The sequence below is a fragment of the Martes martes genome (assembly GCF_963455335.1).
Source record: "Martes martes genome assembly, chromosome: 9".
NCBI classification, from domain to species: Eukaryota; Metazoa; Chordata; class Mammalia; order Carnivora; family Mustelidae; genus Martes; species Martes martes.
The window spans coordinates 138,464,465-138,487,629 of NC_137896.1; the positions used below are offsets into that span (position 1 = coordinate 138,464,465).

Below are 23,165 nucleotides of genomic sequence, written 5' to 3' on the forward strand. Positions count from 1 at the left end.
GGTATCGGCTACAAGGACGGAAGCCCACATCGGCCGACATCCCGGCTCCAGAAAGTCGCGTAGCTGCCGTCTGCCTTGCTCTGGGGCAGGCCGTGAGAGCAGGGGTGCCTGGGGCTTCCAGCACACGGCAGGCCTCTCAGCCAGGCCGCCCACCCAGCCACGTGCGCCAAACCAATGCCCAGAGCCCAGGTCCCAAAAATCCCGAAGATAAACCTGGAGTTGTCCTCCTGAAACGTTAGTCTCCGTGTCTTTGGAGAAAATCTTCGGTTAAAACAAAATAAAAATCAATTCAAAAGTATTAAAATAAACCTTAGCAAAGTAAATGGGTACTATAAATTCTGTAGAATGTAAACTTTGCCATTAAAAAGGAAATGCAGCACCCACCGGCCTGGAGCCTGTGAGGGGCCTGAATCACGCCCACCTTCTTTGACAACCTGCGCCGTCGGGGCTGTGGTCTCTCGGCCTCGGCGGTCGCCCGCGGTGGGAGGTTTCAGGAGCAGGGATCAGCCTGCCACTGGCGTTCAGCTCCCGCCCAGATCCCCCTCTCTTCCCCCAGACGTGCTGTCGGTGCACCGCCCAGCAGCACTACCCGAGACCCTATTACACGCCGCGTCTCGCTCCAAATCCCCTCTGTCTGGAGGCTCGGGACGGCCTCTGGAGAACGCGGCCGGGCAAACGAATGTTTTCTGGCTCTTGGGAAAACCACGGGTTTATAAAGTCATAAAAAATAGTCGCGCAATTCCTCCTTGACTCCGCGTCCTTCCACCGTGAACGCCGTGATTCTGCCCAAAAGTGGTGTCTTTTAAACAGGCCCCTGCACCACCCTCGCTCCAGGAGCGGTTTCTTTCTCCCGTGCGGGGAGGCCCCTCACCCGCGGCTATGTGGTGCTCTCCGTGGGTCCGCTTTCTTCCCCTTGCTGGAGGGAGCCCTGGGTTTTCTTCGAGCCTGGTTATCCTGACCTTGCTGGAGAGGCCACCAGTATAGACGGCGCCAAGACCACAGAGTGTGTCTCTTCTGCCCCCAGGTGTCCCGTTCCCGGGTGTGACGGCCAGGGCCACATAACCGGGAAGTACGCCTCCCATCGCAGCGCATCGGGGTGCCCCTTGGCGGCCAAGAGACAGAAGGATGGGTACCTCAATGGCTCGCAGTTCTCCTGGAAGTCGGTCAAGACGGAGGGCATGTCCTGCCCCACGCCGGGCTGTGACGGGTCAGGGCACGTCAGCGGTAGCTTCCTCACCCACCGGAGGTGAGTTGCCCCCATCCTGGCGCCGGCCTGGGGAAGCCCTGCCAGGTGGCCGTCCGCTCCTAACCCTAATCCCCAATTCGAAAAGAAGGTGGGACGCTGCCCCCAACTCGTGGCCTGCCCCGGTGAGAAGGGGAAACCCCAGAGGTGTTTGGGAAGCGAATCCCACTCCCATCCGTGGGTCAGGACGGAGGCTTTGGGAAGCCTGGGATCAGGACCCACAGAGAGAAGCAGGCCGGGATTCTGCACACACCCGAGTATGTGCAGGTTTACCCTTTGGGCTGAAGAAGGCGGGAGGCCCCACGCGGGGAAGGAGGCTGGCATTTGGCACAGGGCCCCCCGCTGCACGCCTGGGCCAAGAATGTATCAGGAAATTTCCAGAAGAACCAGTCGCCCCATTGAGTTTTACTCGCTTCCTCTTAGAAGGAATCCATAGAGTTCGATGGTCTTAGCAGAAGCCCCGTTGAATCAAAGGGCTCCCCACGGAAGGGTTAGGATGGGCGGTGTAGACAAATCACATGGACCCGGTTGGGCGTGGTGGCCCGCGGTTCAAGCCACAACCAGCACAGAGTGAACACGTCAGTTCACACACCAGGAGTCGTGGGAAGTTCGGGAGTCCGGCACCGAGACTTGAAATGTTCCTCGAAAGGAAGGTCAATTTTTAATTGTTAAAGGAATCCCTGCTCAGGTAGGAAACTCAGACGGGGTCAGTGAGCCCAAAAGGAAGCAAGAACGTCTTTCCCCGACCTCGTTTCTCAGCCTGCGGCCCTCGTGTCTCCCACGAGACACGGCCGTGAACAGAGGCCCACGCAGCCCCGCACAGGTGCACGCGCTCAGGGCACACTCAGCGCCCTTTCTGTCTCTGTGCTCGAACAGATCCCGAGGCTAGTACTGGGACGGCCCAGGTCCTGGTGTGCAGACACTGACCCTACCCCCGGGGTTTGCCACGGGCCCCCAGGGCCAGGAAGGCTCCCTCTTTGGCCCAGACCCCGGCCGGAGCCCGGAGGTCCCCGGAGGTGACCCAGGACGCCTGCCCCGCAGGAGGATCACCAGCTGGGGCAGATGAGCCCGGGGCTCTGGCTGTGGCCCCGCCCTCCTGCCTGCACGGGGCGGGGCCAGGGGACCTCTCAGGGCATTCAGAGGGCGTCCGAGGAGGGGGCCCTGCCATGGCCGGTCGAGCTCCACAGATGGGATGCTGGCACTTAACGGAAGGGCTGCCTCGGTGTGCCTGTAGGGTTAGGGCTCTGAGCCCCAGGGGCTGGGGGTGGAGCCCATGTTTGTAGGCTGTGACTGTGCCTGGAGGAAACAGGCCAGGGGCGTGTGGGGAAAGGGGACGAGCGGCACCGAGAGCAGAGCTGACGGCATTTTGTTTCCACTGTGGTAAAAACACACCTTCCCATCTTCACTATTTTGGGGCGCACAGCTCTGTGACACTGAGGTCACTCACGATGTCACTCACTCAACTCCAGGACTTGGCCGTCTTCCCAGACTGACGCTCTGTCCCCGTAAACCCTTGCTCCCCACTCCCTCCCCCAGCGCCTGGTGCCCACCATCGGCTTTCTGCTCCCACACCTCGGGTCCCCTCCAGGACCTCCGACGAACGGGATCCTGCGGTCCGTCCTTCTGCGTCCGGCTCATCTCACTGGGCACGGTGTCCCCCATGGGCGGCAGGCGGCAGCACGTCCCTCCTCAGAAGGCTGAACCGCACCCCCTTGTTTTCACGTGCGCTGTTGGCAGGCGAACCACGATTCCCCAGAGGTGTGCGAACAGTCGTCCGGGCAAGAACCTGGCCAAGGGTGCAGAGACCCATCCCTAGGGGGCTGGGGCCCTGCTGTGTGGAACGACAGGCGAAGTCCTCCCAAACTCCAAGGCTCGGTTAGGAGGGGCCCCCAGGAAGAGCCCGTTGGTGCACTGAGACGCGGGGCTCCTCCTGCGACCCCCAGGGCTGTGAAAACAGCAGGTGCAGAGTCAGAAGGAAAGACTCGACCGACCCAGAAGTTTCCTGCTCTTGCTCTTTCCGCCAAAACGCGGCAGCTCCGGAGGGGTCAGGGGTCGTGGCGGGCAGCGCCAGGACGGACGCAGGAGAGGAAGCCGGAGCATGGGTCTGGGGCTGCCGCGCCCACCGAGCCACCGTCCCCGGTGTCCTCCCCAGGGAGGTCATGGCTGAGAGGCAGCCGGGCACGAGCACAGTAGGAACCACCGAGCTCTGTGGGCCCCGCCCCCCGTCCCCACAGGCTGTGAAACTGTTTCGTTTATTTTGTTCCTTCGAGGCTGGGGTCCACACTCTCTACCCTGTAAGGGAGGTGGGGGGCTCCAGTCTGTGTCATGAACAGGGCCGCTGTAAAGGACATAGAAATTGTCTTATTTTATCTTAAGATTTGGCTGAGTCTTCTAAAAAAGCAGTATTTAAAATGAAAAATAAGTCATTCAAAACCAAATACGTTCTCGTATAAATCAGACAAATTTCTGTTGGAATGTGTGTCTAGTACTCCGGCAACAAGGAAAGTAGAGTTCCTTGTTTTCGGATTATATGGCACGTTTTTCTAACTCCTGCCCGCCACGATGGAGGAATACTTCTTGAGTTTTCCGCCCAATTCTCCGCACTGGGGCTGCCCCCCGTCCCCACCTCCTTCGAAGGCCAGCCATGAGCAGAATGAACACTGTTGCTTGAAGCAGCCGCCGAGAGGCCCATCCCCTGGCCGCACGTGCCTCCCTGGGGCTTCAGGGTCTTCCAGAAAACCCAGCTGGGGACCGCTCAGCTAGGAGTCCCAGTGACCCGCACCGGCCTGGGATAGGCCAGAGGGCAGAGGGCAGGTGTCGGGGGGGGCAAGCAGGCGTGCACTGAAGGTAGAAGAGACGCAGGTGGGGGGCCGTTGTCCCCCAAGGGGTCAGACGGCTTGGGGGGCGGGGCACAGCCTCCGGAAGAGGGAAACAGGGAAAGCCCGGGACGGCAGAGCTGGGAGGACGGGCGGGCGGGGCTCGGGGGAGGTCAGAGCCCGGGCCGGGTCAGGGCCGGTGCCCCGGGGAGGGCGTGGGCAGCGGGCCGGTCCTCAGGACCCGGTGAGTGTCCACCAGCCACTCGGGCAGCACCGGGTGGGCGTGAGAAAGCTACGCAGGTGGCTGCCTGGCGCAGCCTTGGCGAAACACCTGGGCACTCGGAGAGGGACGCGGGCGGGCAGGGGCGGGCAGAGAGCTGGGAGGGGCTGGCTGCCCCGGCGGTGCACCCCACTGCCCGGCCTGAACCCGCCGGCCCCTGGACCTGGCTGTGTCTCCAGGACCATCCCCTGCTCCCAGCTGGCCGCTGAACCCATCCCTCCTCGTCCGCGCATTTCCCCCTCCCTAGAACTCTCTTCCCCCACCTCCCCCTCTGCCCGGAAGAGGTCTCCTCACCGCCCGGCGTGTGGGGGGAGCCCTGTGTGCCCAGCGGCATCGTAAGCGCCTTCCCAGGCTAGCCCTCTGAGTCACGGTGACAGCCCAGAGGCACAGGTGCCCTCGTGTCCCCAGGCCAGGCGAGGGACGGGGCTGCGTGGGGCGTACATGTGACCGGCGGACCTCGCAGTCCGGCAGAAATCAAAGTCACCAGGGCTAACCCGGGAAAATTACCCAGCAGTCTTAGAACTGAGTCTTATCTTTCACTGGGCTTGACCAGAATGAAATATTTTTTTCAAAAAGCTCATGTCCTAGACCCTCTTAAACTTTCCTCCCAGAACCTGATGTATTTTATTTTCAGTTTCCTTACAGTTCATCACAAGTGGGGAGACGGCCTTTTTCCGAATGTCTGTTTTGCCTGATACTTGCCAAGGGAATTGCGTTAACATGAGTGCTCCCCCGGGGGCTACTTGCCATCGACCATCTCAGTGCTCTGGGGAGCACCTGCCTTTCCTTCCCATCCCCCCCAGGTAGACCCAGGGCACAGCAGCCCCTGTTGCAAGGGATGCTGGGAGACGTAGTCTTCCCAAGGGATGCTGGGAGATGTAGTCCACCTTTGGGATGTGGGGAGACGGTCTTGGAGAGCCCAAGAAGAGGAAAGCTGGACGCTGCCCTGCTTCCGTCGGATGCTGAGAAACCCTGGTTTTTAACAAACACATACATAATCACGGAACCACAGCACCCTGAGATCTGTATGGTCCGGATGTTAGATCAGACAACCGATGCCAGGATGACAAGACACTCTTCCCTGGGCACACGGCCCACAGAGAGGAAAGTTGTCCAGTGGGCGGCACGCATGGACCCCTGTGTCCACTGGAGGACCCAGCCTGGGACACGCGCTGTACAGCGGCTTGGGAAGGCGTCGGGCAGAGTGCTGGGCTCCCTGTGGGCCTCCAGGAGGTGGCACTGGCTCTTCTCCGCTGGGGGCTCACAGCCTGTGGACGCCCTGCGGCCCCAGGGAGGAGGATGGCGCTCTCTCCAGAGTCACCCACACTCCTTGGCTCCTCCGACCGCCTCCTGCCATGGCCAGTGGTGGGCCGGCCATCACGGACCCTCACGGACCGTCGGGGCAGACATACCCAGACCTGTGGCCCCCCGACGCACGAGGCTGGGAGCCATGAGTGCTGTCCCTGCAACAGAGGCCCCTGTGTCCACACAGATCACATCTGCAGAGTCCCCTTTCCAAATGGGCAGGTGGGGTCCTCGTTGCAGGTTCTGGGTACGGAAACATCCACGTGTCTTCTCGGGGGGACAACGGACCCACGGCAATGTCAGAGGCTGGATTTAGCTCACAAGCAGCAGGAGAGACAAAAGCAAAACTGATTCCTCTCTGTTAGGACGAGCTCCCTCAGCACAAAACCCAAATGGGCTCAACAAGGTTCCAGTTCCTAGTCAGGTAAACGGGGATGGTGCCGGGCTGTGCGGCGACTGTGACCGTGGATCCCAGCCCCGTCATGCTGCCTGCCACCAGACACTTGGCGCTGCCTCTCGGGGCTTCTGTCACTGATGAGGGGCTGGGCGCCGTTGTCTCTCGGCCGCTCACTTGGATGTTCCCTCTGTCCCCTGGACCAAGAGTCCAGGCCCTTGGCCGCCCAGGTCGCTCGAGGCCGGAGTCATCCCTGAGGAGGAAGAGCCGCCGGGCTCCCTGCAACCCTGACCCACAGAAGGGGAGAGAGGAGCCGTCGATGCGGACTCCAGGCTTACGGCCCTGTGCCCGACGGTGGCAGCCGTCTCTCTAGGACTCCTGGGCCGCAGCCCAAAAACACATTTATCTCCACTGATCTCAAAATTCCACCGAAATGGCCTGCTCTCCTTTCATAAACCCATGAAATAAAAACAATAAAAATGTAGAAAGCAAAGGGAGTTCCGTCCCCTGCGTGGAGTCCCGGGAGCTGAGGTGCTGGGGGATGCAGGTCTTGGGTCCGGCTCTGATGGGACAGACGAAGGCAGGTGCCCGGATGGACGCCGGGGCGGGAGGGGGGGGGGGGCGGGGGTGGAGGCCCGGCGTGAGCGCGCGGCGCGGCACACGGGCCGCAGGACCCTGCAGCGAGACTCCGCGCAGCCCAGGGAACAGCAGGAGGTGGAAACCTCTGTGAGAAGAGCGAGGCTTCAGATGCCTCGTGCCCCTGCGCCCGGCAGGAGGGGCGCTCCACGCTGGGGACCCCGGTGTGCGGGAGGCAGGAATGCCCCGTGCGGGGCGAGGTCCTCCACCTCTAGCTCCCAAGCTGCTGTGGGCACAGCCTCAGCCCGTGTGTGTCCCCTCTGACCTCCAGACAGGAGGGGAGCCCCCCCCCAGAAACCCGCAGGCCCCGGGACAGGCCTCAGTGGGTGATACTCGGGAGACGGGAATGAACAGCCCAGGACGACCCGCCATTTAAGGGAAGCACTAAGTTACACTGGCAGAAAGCAAAGCAGATTTAACAAAGAAAAGGACGGAGAAAACAGACATTTCAGGAAAGAGAATTTTTTTAATTTGTCGGCAGATAGAAAAGGAGCACAAGCGGAGTAACATGACGGACCCCTCGCAGCCCAAGAGAGACCAGAGGAACAAGTTCTCTTTAAAACAAAGACAAATGAGATAAAAAGTTCAGTTGGAAGGTTAGAGGGTAAAGTTGAGGAAATCTCTCTTAAATTATAAAATGAGAAAAGAAGACAGTTTTTAAAACCTAGAGAAGGATCCCTAGGGCTTGCTAGCCTAGCGGGCTAACAGGAGTCTCCAGCAGGTGGGAGAAGAGAGGAAGAATGGCGGTCCGCGCGCACGGAGAGAGCAGGAGAAGCAGCCCTGGGCGCGGGACACTGTCCCCAGGCCGTCCTGCAGGTTGACCCGCCCGCTGGGTAGTCCCTCCCGCCATGTGTCCCTCCCACTGGGTGTCCCTCCCACTGGTTTTGGACTGGGGAATTGAAACACCCGAGTGCCGGGAAGCAGGGGCTTGGCGCCTGTGGCATTGGCATCGGGCCACGCACGCCACACCTGTCCCTTAAGCGGGCTTGCGGAAGCGGGTGGGACTGTAACTCAGGGCCAGCAGGCGTCTGCGCTACGGGCCCAGTGGCACCAACCAGACCTGCTCTCTTGCAAGTGAGACGTGAGCCGCCGACACCACTGTACCCAGTCTGTCTGAGGCCTGCGCCTCGAAACGTCTCCCCCAGCCTCCCCGGGTGGCCACAGCCTCCGGACGGCAGCTGTCAGCTTGCTCGCAAGCCCGGGGGCCCTCCCGTGGACGAACCCCTGCCCCCACACCTTTATAACCACGCCTCCCGGAAACATTCCCTTATTTCACTCTTTCCAGCTGGAAGATTGTCCTGAAGGAGGTCCTGTGGGCCGGGTCCTGACCGAAGGTCTCCCTCCCTCTGTCCTTCTGAAGCACTTGCCTGCAGCCCACCCTGGCCCGGGTGCCGGGGCTGGAGCTGGACGTCTCGGGGCCACCACTTAGCTGCATCTTTCCAAATCCCCACTCAGAGCAGTTTTACTTAGAGGAGTTTCCGGAACGGCTACTGGGTCCCCAGGGAAACACCCTGAGCACTCGGGGTCCACACCTCAAAGGGGACAGCGTGAGTCCTGCAGCCATCCGGGCCCCCAGGAGCCAGCACACCACGACGCGAGGTCGGCACAAGCCCCAAGGGGAGCCCACGGACCTGCCCGGCACCCAGGTCAGTGCCAGGGGGCCCTTCCTCATCGGACCCATGTGGACCGTGCTGTCCCTGAGCCCGGGCGGGCTTGAACAAAGCACGTTGCTCCCTGGGCCTGTCTCTGCCCCGATTCAGTGTCCCAGCTCCAGGGAGTGTCTCTGGGAAGGACGCCACCCTCTGCATCCCTGGCCCGTCCTTTTGTTATCTCAAACCCGAGAGAGACAAGGGAAGATCAAACCGGGTGCTGCAGGTCAGCATGCTCCAGAAGCTACGGTGTTCAGAGGCCGCTGTCGCGCTCAGGTCTGGGGCTGGCATCCTGGGTACCCACGGGAGGACCTGAGTGCGTCCCCTCCGCCGGCTTCACTCTACTGATCCCTCCCCTTCGCAGATCTGCGTCCACCCACCGCGGCATCACTGACGTCTGACCACCTTCTTCTCAGGGCAGAGAATCAGGCGGGGAGAGGCCGAGCACAGGGAGCAGCTGGACAGGGCCAGAAGGACATGGCCCCTGGGGAGCAGCCCCGATGGTCACAGACAGGAAAGACCACGAGGCTGCCAACTGGCCGGGGCCACTGGTGGTGTCCCGAGAGTCGGGGGCCGGAGACAGGCCAGCAGGGCTGCGGGGCAGACGCAGACACCAACCAACGGCACTGGCCAACATGGGGCACAGAGTCCTGAGAAGACGGGGGAGGTGGGCAGAAGAGAGGGACCTGACAGTGCTGGGGGACTGACACCCGTTAGTCCAGAACCAGCACCAGCAGACGCAGATCCCAGACTCGGCTCCCAGCCGCAGGGGCCCGGGAAGAGCGACCGGGGTAGAGATGACTCAGCCTCTCCGGGGCCCTCTGGAGCAGCTCCCAGACACAAGCCTCTCACCGACGGCCTATCAGAGACAACCTGGACGTTGCTATGAACCGTGAGAGGAAATCTGCGTGAACGTATTTAGGAAGCCTCCGTGCATTGACGTAGGCAATACTTGTATTGCTGACAACCATGTAATCCACACTGTGGTGGGCGTTGGGTGGACACAGGTGTAGACCAGCCCCGAGAGCACCGCAGAGCTGTGGCCAGGGGCCGCCTGGCACTTAGGTACAGATGAAACATGTAGGATGTAAACATACATGTAATACTGGACACACAGCCGTGGCATGTGTGTCATTTCCATGTCACGAGGGCCGGGGGTCCCCTGGGGGTGCCCTCAGGTGGTGGCCGGTGAGGGGCAGCCCCCAGGCGCAGGTGTGATGCAGCCCAGGCTCGGGGCCGTGGGAGGTGTCCAGGGTGCAGAATCGTTCTCCACGCATACACGGCACGAAAGGGAAGGACGGGGGAGCCGTCCTGGGAACACAGTTGTCAGATGCTCGCACCCGTACCCAGGGCAGAGCGCACCCCCGCAGGGGGCCCAGTGTTAGCAACGTGCGGGCAGCGGGGACGTCTGCAAAGAGGCTGCAACTTTGATGTCGGTGGCAAATGGGTTTTAAAGATTCAAGTGAGATCATTCTAGTGGGATTCTGTCTCTCCACCTGCATCCATCCCCCAATAATGTACTGGGGCAGGAGGGGAGGAGAAGCTGGGCATGCGCTGTGACAGGAGGGCTAAGTCTGGGCCGAGCTCATCACCCGGTCCTCCTGCAACTGTATGTTTAAAATCCAATCTTCCTCCAGGCCTTGTGCAAGTCTGGCACTTTCCATAGTCAGGACGACTTCTAAGGCCAGAGAGTCGCTCCCTCCAAACCCCAGGCGGCCCCAGGAGCACATGGTGAAGGGGCGTCCTCTCTGGCCGGCCCCGGAGCCCAGCTGCCGCGATTTCCACGGAGGCCCCAACCGGTCTGTGTCCCCCCAGAACTGCCCCGAGCCCACAGGCAGACGCAGCCGCCCTCGTGCGCGGGGAGCGGGCCACGCCGCGTCCACCACGCTGGCCCTTTGCCAGCGGCCAGTCTGACCAAACGCCTGCGTGGCGCTCCTCGCCCCGCCTCTTCTCCCCGCAGGGCTGGGGTCCTCCCGAGACCCCCAACTCATGCCGCCTTGTCTTGTCCCCAGCTTGTCGGGATGCCCACGAGCCACGTCAGCCATGAAGAAGGCGAAGCTGTCGGGCGAGCAGATGCTGACCATCCGGCAGCGGGCCAGCAACGGTGAGCGCCCTGCCCGCTGGGCGCCGCGGCCTGGGCCCCGTCTCCTCGGGCGCAGCCAGAGCCCCGGACCCACAGACCTACGGCTGCGATGTCTCCACTTCGAAAGCTGGGTCATTCCGGCCACAACTAAGAAGCCAGTCCCCTCGGCTTGGGAGGGGGGCATCCCCAAACTTATCACTCGCCGGGACCCTTAACAGTCTCAGGGATTTGCTCCCCAGAACTCCGGCAGCCCCCCCTTGTGTCTCGGCCCCCAGGTCCTCCTGCAGGGCCTGAGTCCAGGACGCACTCCTGTCCCCTCCGTGCTCAGCTTCCCAGTCCTGACCACTTGCAAGCACCCCTCCCACCACGTGCCTGTGGGTGCCCCGGGGTGCGGAGCTTGGGGTCCCCCGGGGTGCGGAGCGTGGGGTGCCCGGGGTGCAGAGCGTGGGTCCCCCAGGGTGCGGAACGCAGGTCCCCCAGGAGGGCCGTTTGTGAGCCCCCCTGCTGCCAGAGTTCCTCTGTTGTCATGGTCGCTGGGGTGTGGCAGGGCGGGAGAAGTGTGGGTCTGCCGGCTAAGGGGACCAGACCATGCTCATCCCGTAACAGGGTCCTTTCCATGGTTTCCTAAATGGGACTGTTCCCAAATTTTTGTGGCTTTTATTGGTGAGTTCCATGTGAAAGGCCCCCACACGTGGTGGGGGTGAGTGCTCCTTGCACCAGGGCTGTGTGGCACCCACGGGACACGGGTGTATTGGGCGAGCCCTGTCCACACTGAGTCGTGTGCTGTTGGCCATGAGGTCAGAGTTTGTGGTTCAACACTATGTGCTAAGGAAGGTGTCTTCAAGCAGAACTAGACCCCTTGCGAGCGTAAGCACGGATGGGCCGACGAAAACAAGGGGAGGGCAGGGGGCGCAGCTGACTGGGTGCTGGGGAGACCCCGGGGGATGTCACTCTGGGGACTGCAGAAAGAGCATACCCTGCAACCACGCAGCAAACAGGGCCTTGAAGGGCAGGAGCGGGGACCCCTCCTCAGCATTCGGAAGCCGCTGGGAGCCGGGAGCCAGCACAGGGCCGGGCTGACCGGTGCGGGGCCGGCCGATGGCGAGCTGGGGTGCCAAAGACCCAGAGCAAGCGCCGCCCTCCCTGTGGGCTCGTCAGAGCAGCGAGCACCGCGGGGCCTGGGTCACGCCTGGGCGAAGTCCCCGCACCCATCCCTGGAGCTGCGTGCCCAGCTCCGCCCCCGTGGACCCGGGCCTCCGGCGCTCAGGCTCCACCTGAGGCCGCCGCCCTCGCAGGAAGGCCAGGGGGTCTGGGCCCCCCGATGATCATGACAGGTCCTGACCGCAGCTCCGGGCCTCTGGGCGTGGCCTGCACTGAACAGCCCTTCCTGCGCGGCTGGCCACGGACGGAAGATGGCCCGGGCCACAGTGTTTGCATCTTGCCGGCGTGGACACCAGCCTCCCGGCTTCTGGTCGACAGGCACTGGTGCCAGAGGGCAGAGCCCGATTAGAGGGAGCGCTGCCCCCAGACGTTCTGGGACCCCTGGGGTGACCGCAGGCCCGAGGCCCCACATGGGGCCGCCGCCGTGAGACGTCAGGCCCACCCTCACTGCTCTGGGCCGTCACAGGGCAGCACTCGTGGCCAGGAAGAAACCGCCACCGAGACTCTTTCCAGCCCAGCTGGCGCGGCCCGTCGCCCCAGACAGCCCTGCATCCACACAGACTCCATGGGCCAGTGGGTCCGCTCGGTCAGCTTCTAGTTTGTCTGGGAAGGAGGCAGCCGGGGGCGGGGCTGTCCTCGCAGAGCGGGAGCGGGAAGGAAACACTGGCGGATGGACACTCCGAGGAGGGGCCGTCTCCTGGGCGGGCAGTCGTGGGACACGCAGCTCAGGGGGTCAGAGGCCATGTCTTTCCCAAGGGGCAGAGGAGTCCAGAGCCCTCGCTCTGGCAGTGCCAGGCACGGCAGCTCTCGGAACCGGCGAGCCCTCGTGGATGAGAACGGTGGTGTGTACCGCCTCCCGGGAGGCGCCAGGACGTCCCGTCCCGTGGGGAACCACACGCCCACCGGTTTGCACCCCGACACAGGAGGCCTGATTCAGGGCTCAGGGCCGGAGCCTGGCTCTCTGTGGCAGGTGTGTGCGGCGAGGACACTCGTGCCCCAGAGCCTGGGGCCGGGCTTCGGCCTGTCGCTTCCCGTCTGCGCAGACCTCCTTCACGTGGAGACCAGAGTCCTTCTTACTAAGCCCGGAGCCCACTTGGTTCGGTGCCAGGGCTGTGGCGTGGGACGTGGACAGTCCGGAATTGCTCGCGCCCCGTATGGCCAACTCACGGGCAGCGCCGCTGCTCCTGGGAACGAGGCGTGAGCACCCCGCTTTCCCCAGCAGCTCTGTTCCTCCTTCGGAACCTGGTTTTGGTGCTGCCCTGGCTCCGTCTCCCTCTCGCTCGCTCTCGTTGGTATCTTGAGCGTAGAACCTCCCTGTTGCTTTTACACATCCATAACGAAGGTGCCGGAAGCGTCCCTCGCTCCATCCTGGCCTGCACTGAGCGACAGGACCTCAAGGAGGCCTCACTCGGTCGGCAGAGCTGACGCGGCCAAGCTGCCCCTGCGCTGGGCTTCCGGCTCCTTCTCTCGAGTGTGCACCTGCTTGGAAAGGAGCTGTTCTGAGTGTCCTTGAGGCTCTGAAATCCCTTGTCCGTCCTTTCCGCCCCCCTCCTCCTCCTCCTCCTCGTTCTGACTCTTCAAGAGAAGAGTCTGGTCTCTGCTCCCACACAAGGTCGCTGTGATCTCTCCCTCCCACCGAGCGGTCTCCCAGAGCAGCAGCCCCTCCGAAGCCCGATGCTGTCCGTGCCCTCAGCTCTGTGTCGGTTCTTCATTGGTTTTTACCAAGAAGGAAATGAGATAACCCCTCCTTTTGCTCTCCTCTGTTATCGTAGAAGACAGGACACTGGAGGAAGGGACTGTGACTTCTGTCACCTGCACAGGCAGTTACAAACGTCTAACTCTCACTGAGCCGCCCTGAGAGGAGGGTGTTGCCCTGGGACACAGGCATCAGTGAGCCGGCCAAGGCGCTGGCTCCCGGGGCGCAGCCGCTTTCTCCCCCGCACCCCAGTCTGCACTCCCAGGTCTGGTGTGCTCCCCTCTCCAGGACCGGGCCTTGTGCTGAGCCCTGGGGCCCTCAGGGTGTCCAAGGGGCAGGTGCACATTCATGGCTTTAAGGAAATTCATTTCCAGACACTCAGATTCCTCTCGATTCCTGAACCCAGGGGACGGAGGGTCCGTCCGTTTCCTGCCAGCTCTCTCCCTGCCCCTCACGGTGTGCTGCCCGCCCCACCTTCGCGGGAGGGAGGCGCAGAGTTGGGCGCAAGTGCCTCCTGGCACCCGAAAGGAGCGGCCTGCGCAGCCGGGCTCTGTGGGCACAGCCCAGGAGCGCCGGCGCGCAGAGCAAGAGCGTGTCTGGGGGAGCCGTGTCGGCTCCCGATTCCCAGAAACGAAACCTCTGACGCTCGCCCGTCCGTCCGCCCAGCACCCCAGAGGGGAAATCAGAGATGGGAGGGCGTCATGGGGTCTTTGCTGTCATTTTATTGGGCTTCAAACCACCTCTCTCAGGCAGCCGATCTGACCTGCAGACTGGCTCGGTGATGGCATTTGGCTTACGCAGCAAACGTCTCAGGAACCCTACAGACTGAACGTCTTGGCCCGGGTTCGGATGGACACATATTTGAGGCTGTGCAGCATACGATTTTGGAGATATATGAAACTATTTAAATTTAGAATGAGAAGTTTAAAGGATAAGACATAAAAAGGAACTCTGTTTTTAATTCTTTAATTCAGCAAAAACTGAGGCCCACGGCGCTAGACCACATGCCGCGTTTTTCCTCTTTCTTTTCTTTTTAATGACTTGTCAGCTCCCAGCACGGAGTCGGCAGGACAAAAGCAGCCTGTGCCGCTTTTCAGGCCACCGAGCGCGCAGCCCACGGAGCTCGCGGGTCTCTGGCTTCTCGGACGACCCGACTGTGCGGCAGGCTTCTCCAGCGGCCACCTGGCAAGTCCCGCTGAGTCGGGGGTCTTCTCGGAGAGTGAGTGACCTCTTACTCCCGCTGTGTTCGAGGCGCACTTTGCAATGGAGGAACTGGAGGGTTGGAAGGACTAAGAAAATTCTCATCGCGGAGCTGTCACGTGGGAAGATACGGGTTTATATCCCACGTCCGCCACGTTTCAGATGCCGGGCTACAAGCCCCCAGCATCTCAGACCCTCCCCAGGGCGGCTCAGAGATGTGCCCCGCCCTCCGGAGCCGTCTCTCCAGGCCGTGGGGCCCCGACCCTGCTTCCCAGTTGGTTTCGCATAAAGTTAAAGAGCAAGTAGTCACTGTCGGACCCTCTTTCGTAAAAATCTGCATCGGTAGAATGGCCCTCCGAGATGCCAGTCACCCTCCGGGAGACCACGTGCTCCCGCCGCAGAGCCGCTCGAAGCTTGCGTCCGCCAGAGCCCTGGCCCGGCACAAAGGTGTCGACGTTCCGGCTGTTCTGGTCGCTTCGCGTCCCCCCAGCGCCGTGGATGGAGCACGTCCAGCAGCCCGGCTGAGATGACTCCGTCGCAGTTCTCAGACCCACGACTTCCCCCACTGGTCTCCGGCTTTGGGATGACCTGGTGATCTCCAAACCGCCCATCCCGAAACGAGTTGTTTGGTCTGGGATTCCACGTGTCCACTGCCGGCGCCCACACGCTCTCCTGGTGCCGGGACCCGGCAGGCGCGCGGAGCCGTCATCACCGTTCGCGTCGGGGAGCGACCGAAATCAAATGTCCCGACAGGACGACACTAAGGGTCCACAGCGGGTGGTCCCCGGAGGAGCCGCCCCAGCCTCCCACGCAGGATCCCCCGCCGCCGCCTCCGCGAGCCTCAGCGCGTCCGCTCTTGACACACGTAGCCGCCGTCTGTGAATACAAGTCCGCGCTCTTTTCTAACGTCTGTAGGAAAAGGGTCCGTCTGCCGCTCGCTCTCCCGTGGGCAGTGGTTCGTGCGCGCCAGCGGTTAGCACCCCCCTCCTCCTCGGGACCCTGCGGAGAAACAGCCCCCCCTGCAAGGGCCGGAGGGGGAGCTTCTGAGCGAAAGACGAGCGGCGTTCTGTCAGGGGAGCGTGGCTCTGGACGGGCGGCCAGACCTCAGGGCGCGGGACAGTCAGGACGTGCGCCGGGGCTTCCGGGGGCCGAGACCGCGCGGCGCGCCAGTGCAGGTCCAGTGCCGGCGGAGTCTCTCACGCACGCGGCGGAGACAGATGGTCTAGGGTCGTTCAGACCGAAAACCCGAAGAGCGATGACGTGAAGAACCCGCTGGGAAATGGGGCACAGCACAGCCCGGGCACGGGGCCACGCAGGAGACGGCGGCCGCGCCTGGGCTGTTTGCAGCTTTGAGGACCGCGTGGCGAGCCCCACCGGGGGTAAAGGCTCAGGAATCAGGATCCTCAGGCCTTGGCTGCGGCAGTGATGTCATCGGCCTCCCCCCCCCCCGGCACAGGTGTCCTGCCGGCCACGTGTCACGTGCAGGAACTCACTCAGCCCAATTCCGAACTGCGGAAACTGCCGCTGCCGTCTGGTCACAGGCAGGAAGGGGACAGTGAAACAGTGCGTCCCCAAGGAAGGGCTCACCCCATCGCTGGAGGACTTCCTGGGAGCCGAGAACCGCTTCCGAGGAGGCAGCTGATGGCGACTCGCATGCCGGGGACGTGTGCCCAGGGCCTCCGTGATGGGGCCACGAGACCCAGGCTTGGGGTCGGGGGGGGCCACGGCCAGTCCCTCCGGGTGGGAGGATGAGGGGGACTCGGCAGGCTCAGGGCCCGTATGTCCCCAGGGGGTCTCTGGGGATCGTTCAACAGGAAGGACCCGCTCACATGGCCCCTGCAGGGTCTGGGTCTTGGGCCTTCCCTCCCAGTGGCCGCGCCCCTTCTTTCTGCAGAACCAAAGAAGGGCGTCTGCCCCCGGACCCCAAAGCCTAGGCTCTGTGCCTGTCCCATGGCTTCACATGAGCGTCCCGGCTGTGCCCTGTGACCTGTGTCCCGGCTTGTCAAGGGTGATGGCATCTGCGGGCGTCCTGCTCTTCTTCACCTGAGTACCTTCTGCCTTGTGAGACCCGATGGCCAAAATGATGCTGGGTCTGGATCTTTCCCGCCCGGCGTGTCCCGCTGCCAGCAAGCAGCCTGGCCACCCGGCGAGGCCCCCGGGGCACACAGAGGCTGCCACCACGCCACCGGTGTCAGTGGAATCACGTTTCCACTCAAACGGAGGAGGAGTTTGCATCAGTGAGAAGTCCTCTGTGGGGAGACCCCTTCGGAAGACGCCTAAAACCCGCCGCCACCGCCACGGTCTTCCCTGCAGTGCGGGCGGGAGGGGGTCCTGAGCACGCACGGTGTCGGGCACCTGACACATCCCCCCCAGTGGCAGCAGAGAGAGAGACAGACTGACAGACAGGGAACAGAACCTTGAGGCAGGTGCTGGGCTGGAGCCAGTCCCCACCTGCAGCCCGGAGCCGCTCGGGGCCGGGACTCTGGTGGGCCGTCCCGGGAGACCTCACCCTGGCACGCCGTGGTGGGGTCTGCAGGCGCTCGGCTGGTCTCCTCCCTGGTTCAGGGGCCATGACGACGAGGAGGGCAGCGGGAGGGATGGATAGACACACAAACTGTCACTGTTTTTGTTGTTTTTTTTTAAATCCAAGAATATATTTTTTCCAGCAAAGTCACTCCCAAATACAAAAAGAGCAAGGAGAAGTTGTAACTCCGCGCTCACGTCCGGTAGCTGTAACGCAGCCCTGTCCCCCGTGCAGGCATAGAGAACGACGAAGAGATCAAGCAGTTGGACGAGGAAATCAAGGAGCTGAACGAGTCCAACTCCCAGATGGAGGCCGACATGATCAAACTGAGGACTCAGGTAACAGTGTTTGAAGCCCCTGGCTGTAGCCGCACGTGCTGGCCCGGGGCCTGCCGGCCATCGGCCTCAGAGCACGTGCTCCCCCTCCTTTGGCTCCCTGTCCCCCTGCCCCCTGCACCTCACATCCCACATCCCGCTCGCTGGCTGAGGCCCGGGGCTTGGCTGCCGAATGCCGGGTGCTCTGTGGCCACCACCGCCGGGTTCCCACCGTGCACGCACCCGCGAAATGCCGTCGGTGAGCAGTGCTGCAAACACAGGTCGCCTGTCCCTGCACATGAGCTGCCTTCCTCCCAGGACATGGCAGGCGCTAATGCCCTGTGGTCACTGCCTTAGAGAGAGAGCTGACATTCCCCAGACAAGGGCACGCCGGCCCCCGGGCAGGGTGGAAGACTGTGAGCTCCTGCAGGGGCCTGGCCCAGGGACGGGGTGGGGGGTCGGCCTTTACGGAGCACCTACTGGGTGCCTGAGTGTGGGGCTGCGGTGCATAGTCCTACTGTGTGCTCACCATGGCCAGCCAGATAAGCATCCTCTCCTCGTATTGTACACGTGCTGACTCCTTTGGCTAAGCCAAGGTGGATGGCCAAGCTGCTGCCACTCGGTCTCCCATCCCTGAGTCCCACGCAGTGCCCCAGGCTCCCTGGCACGTTTCCTGGAGCGGCCCAGGATCCCGGTGCCACGTGGGCTCTGAGATTAGGCCCTCACGGCACCGCCATCACAGGCCACAGGCAAGGCGAGGCACTTCTATCCTGGAAGAAAGCCAGGCTCCGTGCGCCCCCTCCCTGCAGACCCCTCCTGGCCAACGACAGTGTGGCTGGCAGGGGCCCGGGTCTGGCCCAGCCTCCGACACCAGGTCGCGGTCACAGCTCTGCCACGGGCCGGTTCTGTCTGCCGGGCACCCCAGCTCGGGGAGGCGCATCTCAGGCTGTGTCCCCACCAGAACACCTGAAAGGGAGCCCGTGGCGCCCGTGAGTGGGAAGGACGCCCAGGCGGTGGGCGCTCTCTACCCGGGCCTGACTGTTCTGGGGGTCGCTCTCCCACACCCAGCTCCTCGCCCACAGCAGCCCCGTCCCGCGCCGGTCACGGGGTCGGCACGTTCACCTGCCCCAAGGCTCCCCTGGAACAGGTGGGAAGTTTCCGTGACGTCCATCCACATGCGCGGCTGCGGTCAGCCCGTGGCCAGGGGCCCCCGGGAGGTGCTGGCCCCAGGAGGACTCCAGGGCCACACAAACCCCCGGGAGCCCCCATCACGGCGACTCGTTTCACCCGATCCTGGGAAACACCGGCCCTGACGTCTGTCCTGCTCACGAGGGCGGCGGCCCTCAGACCTCAACACCTCAGACCTCAGCACCCTGAGGCTCAGCGCCCCTTTTCTGTGCAGGTGCCGGGCCGCAGCCTGCCGGGCGCCCGCTTCTAACAAAGCGCCCTCGTTCCCCCGGGAAACGAGTCTGCTCAGCAGGCCTCTCCCCCCCCCGGGACCGGGGCTGCCGCGGAGCCCGCGCAGGGACAGGGGCCAGACCCGAGCTCCCCAGGGCCCCCCCGGGCACGCTTGCTCCTGTCACCACCACCCCCACCCCGTCGCTTTGTCCCCGTGTAGGTCGCTACGGGCCTTTCGTGGCTTTTTGACATCAAGGTGAACACGTGCTTCTCCAGACGTCGGCTCACCTCAGTGTCAAAAGTGAATTTCAAGCGTTGCTGTGTGCTCTCCCTGTCCTGGCTGAGGTCCCTCTGGGGGCTGTCCTTCTCTGACAGGCCAGCGCCTTCAAGGGACGGGAGGACGCTGAGCTGCGCGGTTCCCAGGGCCAGAAGCGTACGGCAGGTCAGGACGGACAGGCAGGGGTGAGCCACCGGGACGCGGTGTCGGCTCCGCCGCAGAGGGCTCCCGCCCGTTTCCGCAGCCCCCGGCGGCACGAGGCGCCCAGGGACAGCGAGGCTGTGGCCTCCCTGGCCCACTTACCGGTCAGCCCCGGAGCACCTCTGCCTTCCAAGCTCTGGCCTCCCACTTGTCTCAGAAAGTGCTGGAAGGTTGAGGTCTTGAAGCAGGGCTTTCTGCAGCCTCCGCGGCCCTCACTCCAGGCCGGGGTCAGAGCCCACAGGGCAGGACCTTCCTTCGCAGACTCTGCCTTCTGCCAGAGCCAGCTCCGGCCTTTCTAACTGGGCATTGCCGCAACGGCCAACCCGTGATGGCTCTAGGAGAGATTAGAGAGGACAGCATCTCCCTCCTTCACTTCCAGAGCCCCTCCCCGAGCAGGAGTGGGGTGAGCCTCACGCTCTCACAGCTGGGGGCAGGGAGACAGGGGTTGAGGGCAGGGAGACAGTGGTGGGGGCAGGGAGACAGGGGCTGGGGCAGGGAGACAGGGGCTGGGGTCAGGGAGATTGGGCCCAGGGCAGGGAGACAGGGCCTGGGGCAAGGAGACAGGGCCTGGGGGCAGGGAGACAGTGGTGGGGGCAGGGAGACAGGGCCTGGGGCAGGGAGATGGGTTGGGGGCAGGGAGACAGTGGTGGGGGCAGGGAGACAGGGCCTGGGGCAGGGAGACAGGGTCTGGGGCAGGGAGACAGGGCCTGGGGCAGGGAGACAGGGGCTGGGGGCAGGGAGACAGTGGTGGGGGCAGGGAGACAGGGCCTGGGGGCAGGGAGACAGGGCCAGGGGCAGGGAGACAGGGCCTGGGGCAGGGAGGCAGGGCCTGGGGCAGGGAGACAGGGCCTGGGGCAGGGAGACAGGGGCTGGGGGCAGGGAGACAGTGGTGGGGGCAGGGAGACAGGGCCTGGGGGCAGGGAGACAGGGCCAGGGGCAGGGAGACAGGGCCTGGGGCAGGGAGGCAGGGCCTGGGGCAGGGAGACAGGGCCTGGAGGCAGGGAGACAGGGGCTGGGGGCAGGGAGACAGTGGTGGAGGCAGGGAGACAGGGCCTGGGGGCAGGGAGACAGGGGCTGGGGGCAGGGAGACAGTGGTGGAGGCAGGGAGACAGGGCCTGGGGGCAGGGAGACAGGGGCTGGGGGCAGGGAGACAGTGGTGGAGGCAGGGAGACAGGGCCTGGGGGCAGGGAGACAGGGCCAGGGGCAGGGAGACAGGGCCTGGGGCAGGGAGGCAGGGCCTGGGGCAGGGAGACAGGGCCTGGGGCAGGGAGACAGGGGCTGGGGGCAGGGAGACAGTGGTGGGGGCAGGGAGACAGGGCCTGGGGGCAGGGAGACAGGGCCAGGGGCAGGGAGACAGGGCCTGGGGCAGGGAGGCAGGGCCTGGGGCAGGGAGACAGGGGTTGGGAGCAGGGAGACAGGGCCCGGGGCAGGGAGACAGGGGTTGGGGGCAGGGAGACAGGGCCTGGAGGCAGGGAGATAAGGGCCAGGGGCAAGGCGACAGGGGCTGGGGGGCCAATCCAGGAGGTTTCGGGGTATGTCAATTTAGCTGGGACCCCGACTAGAACAGAAGTGTGGAATGACCTGTGTCTTCTTACGGCAAACACTGTGCACGTCTCTCCAGGAGATGCTCTTGGGACAAGTATTGTCATTTTTGTTTTCAAGAACAGCCCAGAGTATGTCTGTTTCACCCAGCCCAAGTGAAGCCAGCAGCGCCCACAAGCCCCACATCTTGGCCCCTGAGAAAGCACCAGGCAGGGGATCCCGTCCATGAGAATCGGGGTTGGGGGCCCACTGGGTTCAGGTAACTCAGGAGAAAGGCAACTTCCAGGAGGGACTGGGTTTACTTCCCCATTTCCCAGGCCCTAATGGTGTCCTCGGTCCCCACGCCCAGTCGGCCGTGTCCTGACTGCGTGTTTGCTCCCTGAGGCCCAGGCAGGTCGGGGCAGCTCCCCTCCAGTGGCCCTGCGCACCGGGCTGTCAGTCTGCGCTGGTCACTGGGCTGCAGGGGGGCGGGACAGCTCGATTCCCTCTGGCCAATACCAGGAAGCCTAGGAGGCCCGCCTGGAGGCAGGAGTGAGGCCGGTCCTCTGCCTGTAGATAAGGAGGGCGTCACCTGAGGACCCGCAGGGACTGGCCGGCCGTGGACATGAACGCGGGGCTCCGGGCACCTGTGACCTAGACGGTGACCTGCCTCCCAAGTGAACTACAGTTCGGGACTTAGTGGCGGCAGAATTAGATCCGGGCTGGAGAGAGTTGGCCTCGGCCAGGGGTCAGAGTGGTTGACGGGGACGTCAGCCTCTAACAGGCCAGACAGCAGAACTGGCAAACGTTGAGTAATAGTGGACGCAGCCAGGAGCCGCTCCCCAGAAAGACAAGCCCCATCGTCCAGTTACCGGCCTTTCCAGTGGAATGAATCAAAGCGTAAACGCCAAACCCTTCAAATGAACAGCTCTGGCCACGGAAATCTTTTTGTTCGAGCAGAAAGGTTTTTCCTTGGCACGGGGACACCGTGCCCTGCCTCGTGTTACATGGCCCCCACATCTGTGCGTTCCAGATCACCACGATGGAGAGCAGCCTGAAGACCATCGAGGAGGAGAACAAGGTGATCGAGCAGCAGAACGAGTCTCTTCTCCACGAGCTGGCCAGCCTGAGCCAGTCCTTGATCCACAGTCTAGCTAATATCCAGCTGCCGCACATGGTAAGTGACTAGGGGCGCGACGCCGGGCGCCTGGCGGCCCCCCGCACTGCACAGCGTGAGGCAGATGTCCGTCTCTGTGTCCATGGCTCTCCACAGTGTGGGTGGCTGCGGTCACTGCCCCCAGACGGCACCGCTGAGCGCTGGAGGCGTCGGTGGGGCAGGGCCCCTGCACCCCGGGGGTGAGTCCCACTCTCGGCCCTGGTAGGGCCGTGTCCATAGCGTAAAGACAGTGGCGTCCTGCTGGGATGCCCTTTTGTGCTGATGTGAATATCCTGTTAAGAAAATCAAAGTTGTGTATGAACCACTATTTAATATCTCGTAGGATCCAATCAATGAACAAAATTTTGATGCGTACGTGACTACTTTGACGGACATGTATACAAATCAAGACCGTTATCAGAGCCCAGAAAATAAAGCCCTTCTGGAAAACATAAAGCACGCTGTCCGAGGAATCCAGGTGTGAGCGTCTGCCGCCGAGGCGGGGTCTTGCTTGCACGGGGGCCCCGGGCTCCGCGCTGCTGGACGCACCCGCAAGTGTCATATTCTCATTTCTGTTTGAAACAGTGTTATGCTTACGAGACTTCATGATGATTTTCTGTCTTGCTTTAAAGATAGTTCCCTGCAGAATAGTTTTTGGATACATTCCCATTTTGTACGTTTTCATATGAGCTGACATAGTGTGACGATGCCATGTGACGTTTCTAGCTGCTAATCTCTGCACATCTGGGGGGCTGTATATTTCTGAAGAGGTGAGCTGATCAAAATAAATAGAGTGTAAATTCTTTTTAATGCTTTAGTGATTAAATGTTTTAGTATTTTGAACTGAAATGGACAAAAAAAAAACAAACCCACAGCTTTGAATGATCACGTGGTGGCCTCGCAGCCACTGTTTAAACATCCTCATTTTGCCTCATGTTGGAGGATTTTATGGAATTAAGAAATACATTTTGTGTGCATATTGTTTCATAGCAAGAATCGGTTGCAAAAAAAATGCTTTATTTTTGAACAATGCTTGGAAATATTATGTGATTTTTTTTGTTCGTTTGTTTTAGGAGGATGGTGTATGGTGGGGGCACTAAGTGAGGTTTTTTGCATTCCAAGGAAGTGGCATATGGATTAACTGTAAGAGATGAGATAAGTAATTTGTTGTAAGACAACATCAAGCCATGGAAATCGGGCAGAAGATTCCAAGCAGCTTAAACAGCGCTTTTAAGTTCGCTGCTGTGCACTATGTGGTGGGACTCCGGGCACGTCCGTGCAGACAGGGGCTGGTGAGAGGTGGGCCGCGCG

General features: G+C 62.5%; 1 protein-coding gene across 8 annotated transcripts in view; it reads left to right on the forward strand.

Annotated features, from left to right (window-relative positions):
* MYT1L (myelin transcription factor 1 like) overlaps positions 1-22,338 on the forward strand; it is a gene marked incomplete at both ends in the record, with an annotated part of 128,786 nt that extends 106,448 nt beyond the window's left edge. For 6 of the 8 annotated variants that reach the window (XM_080812799.1, XM_080812800.1, XM_080812804.1 and 3 more), the window contains 5 exons: positions 1,025-1,246; positions 10,336-10,427; positions 17,222-17,325; positions 21,732-21,875; positions 22,198-22,338. In XM_080812799.1, coding sequence (XP_080668925.1) covers positions 1,025-1,246; positions 10,336-10,427; positions 17,222-17,325; positions 21,732-21,875; positions 22,198-22,338 — 703 coding nt within the window. Of the gene's footprint in view, positions 1-1,024; positions 1,247-10,335; positions 10,428-17,221; positions 17,332-21,731; positions 21,888-22,197 lie in introns of those variants that run through there. The other 2 variants (XM_080812798.1, XM_080812803.1) reach the window with 2 other exon arrangements.
* Between the last annotated feature and the right edge of the window lie 827 nt (positions 22,339-23,165).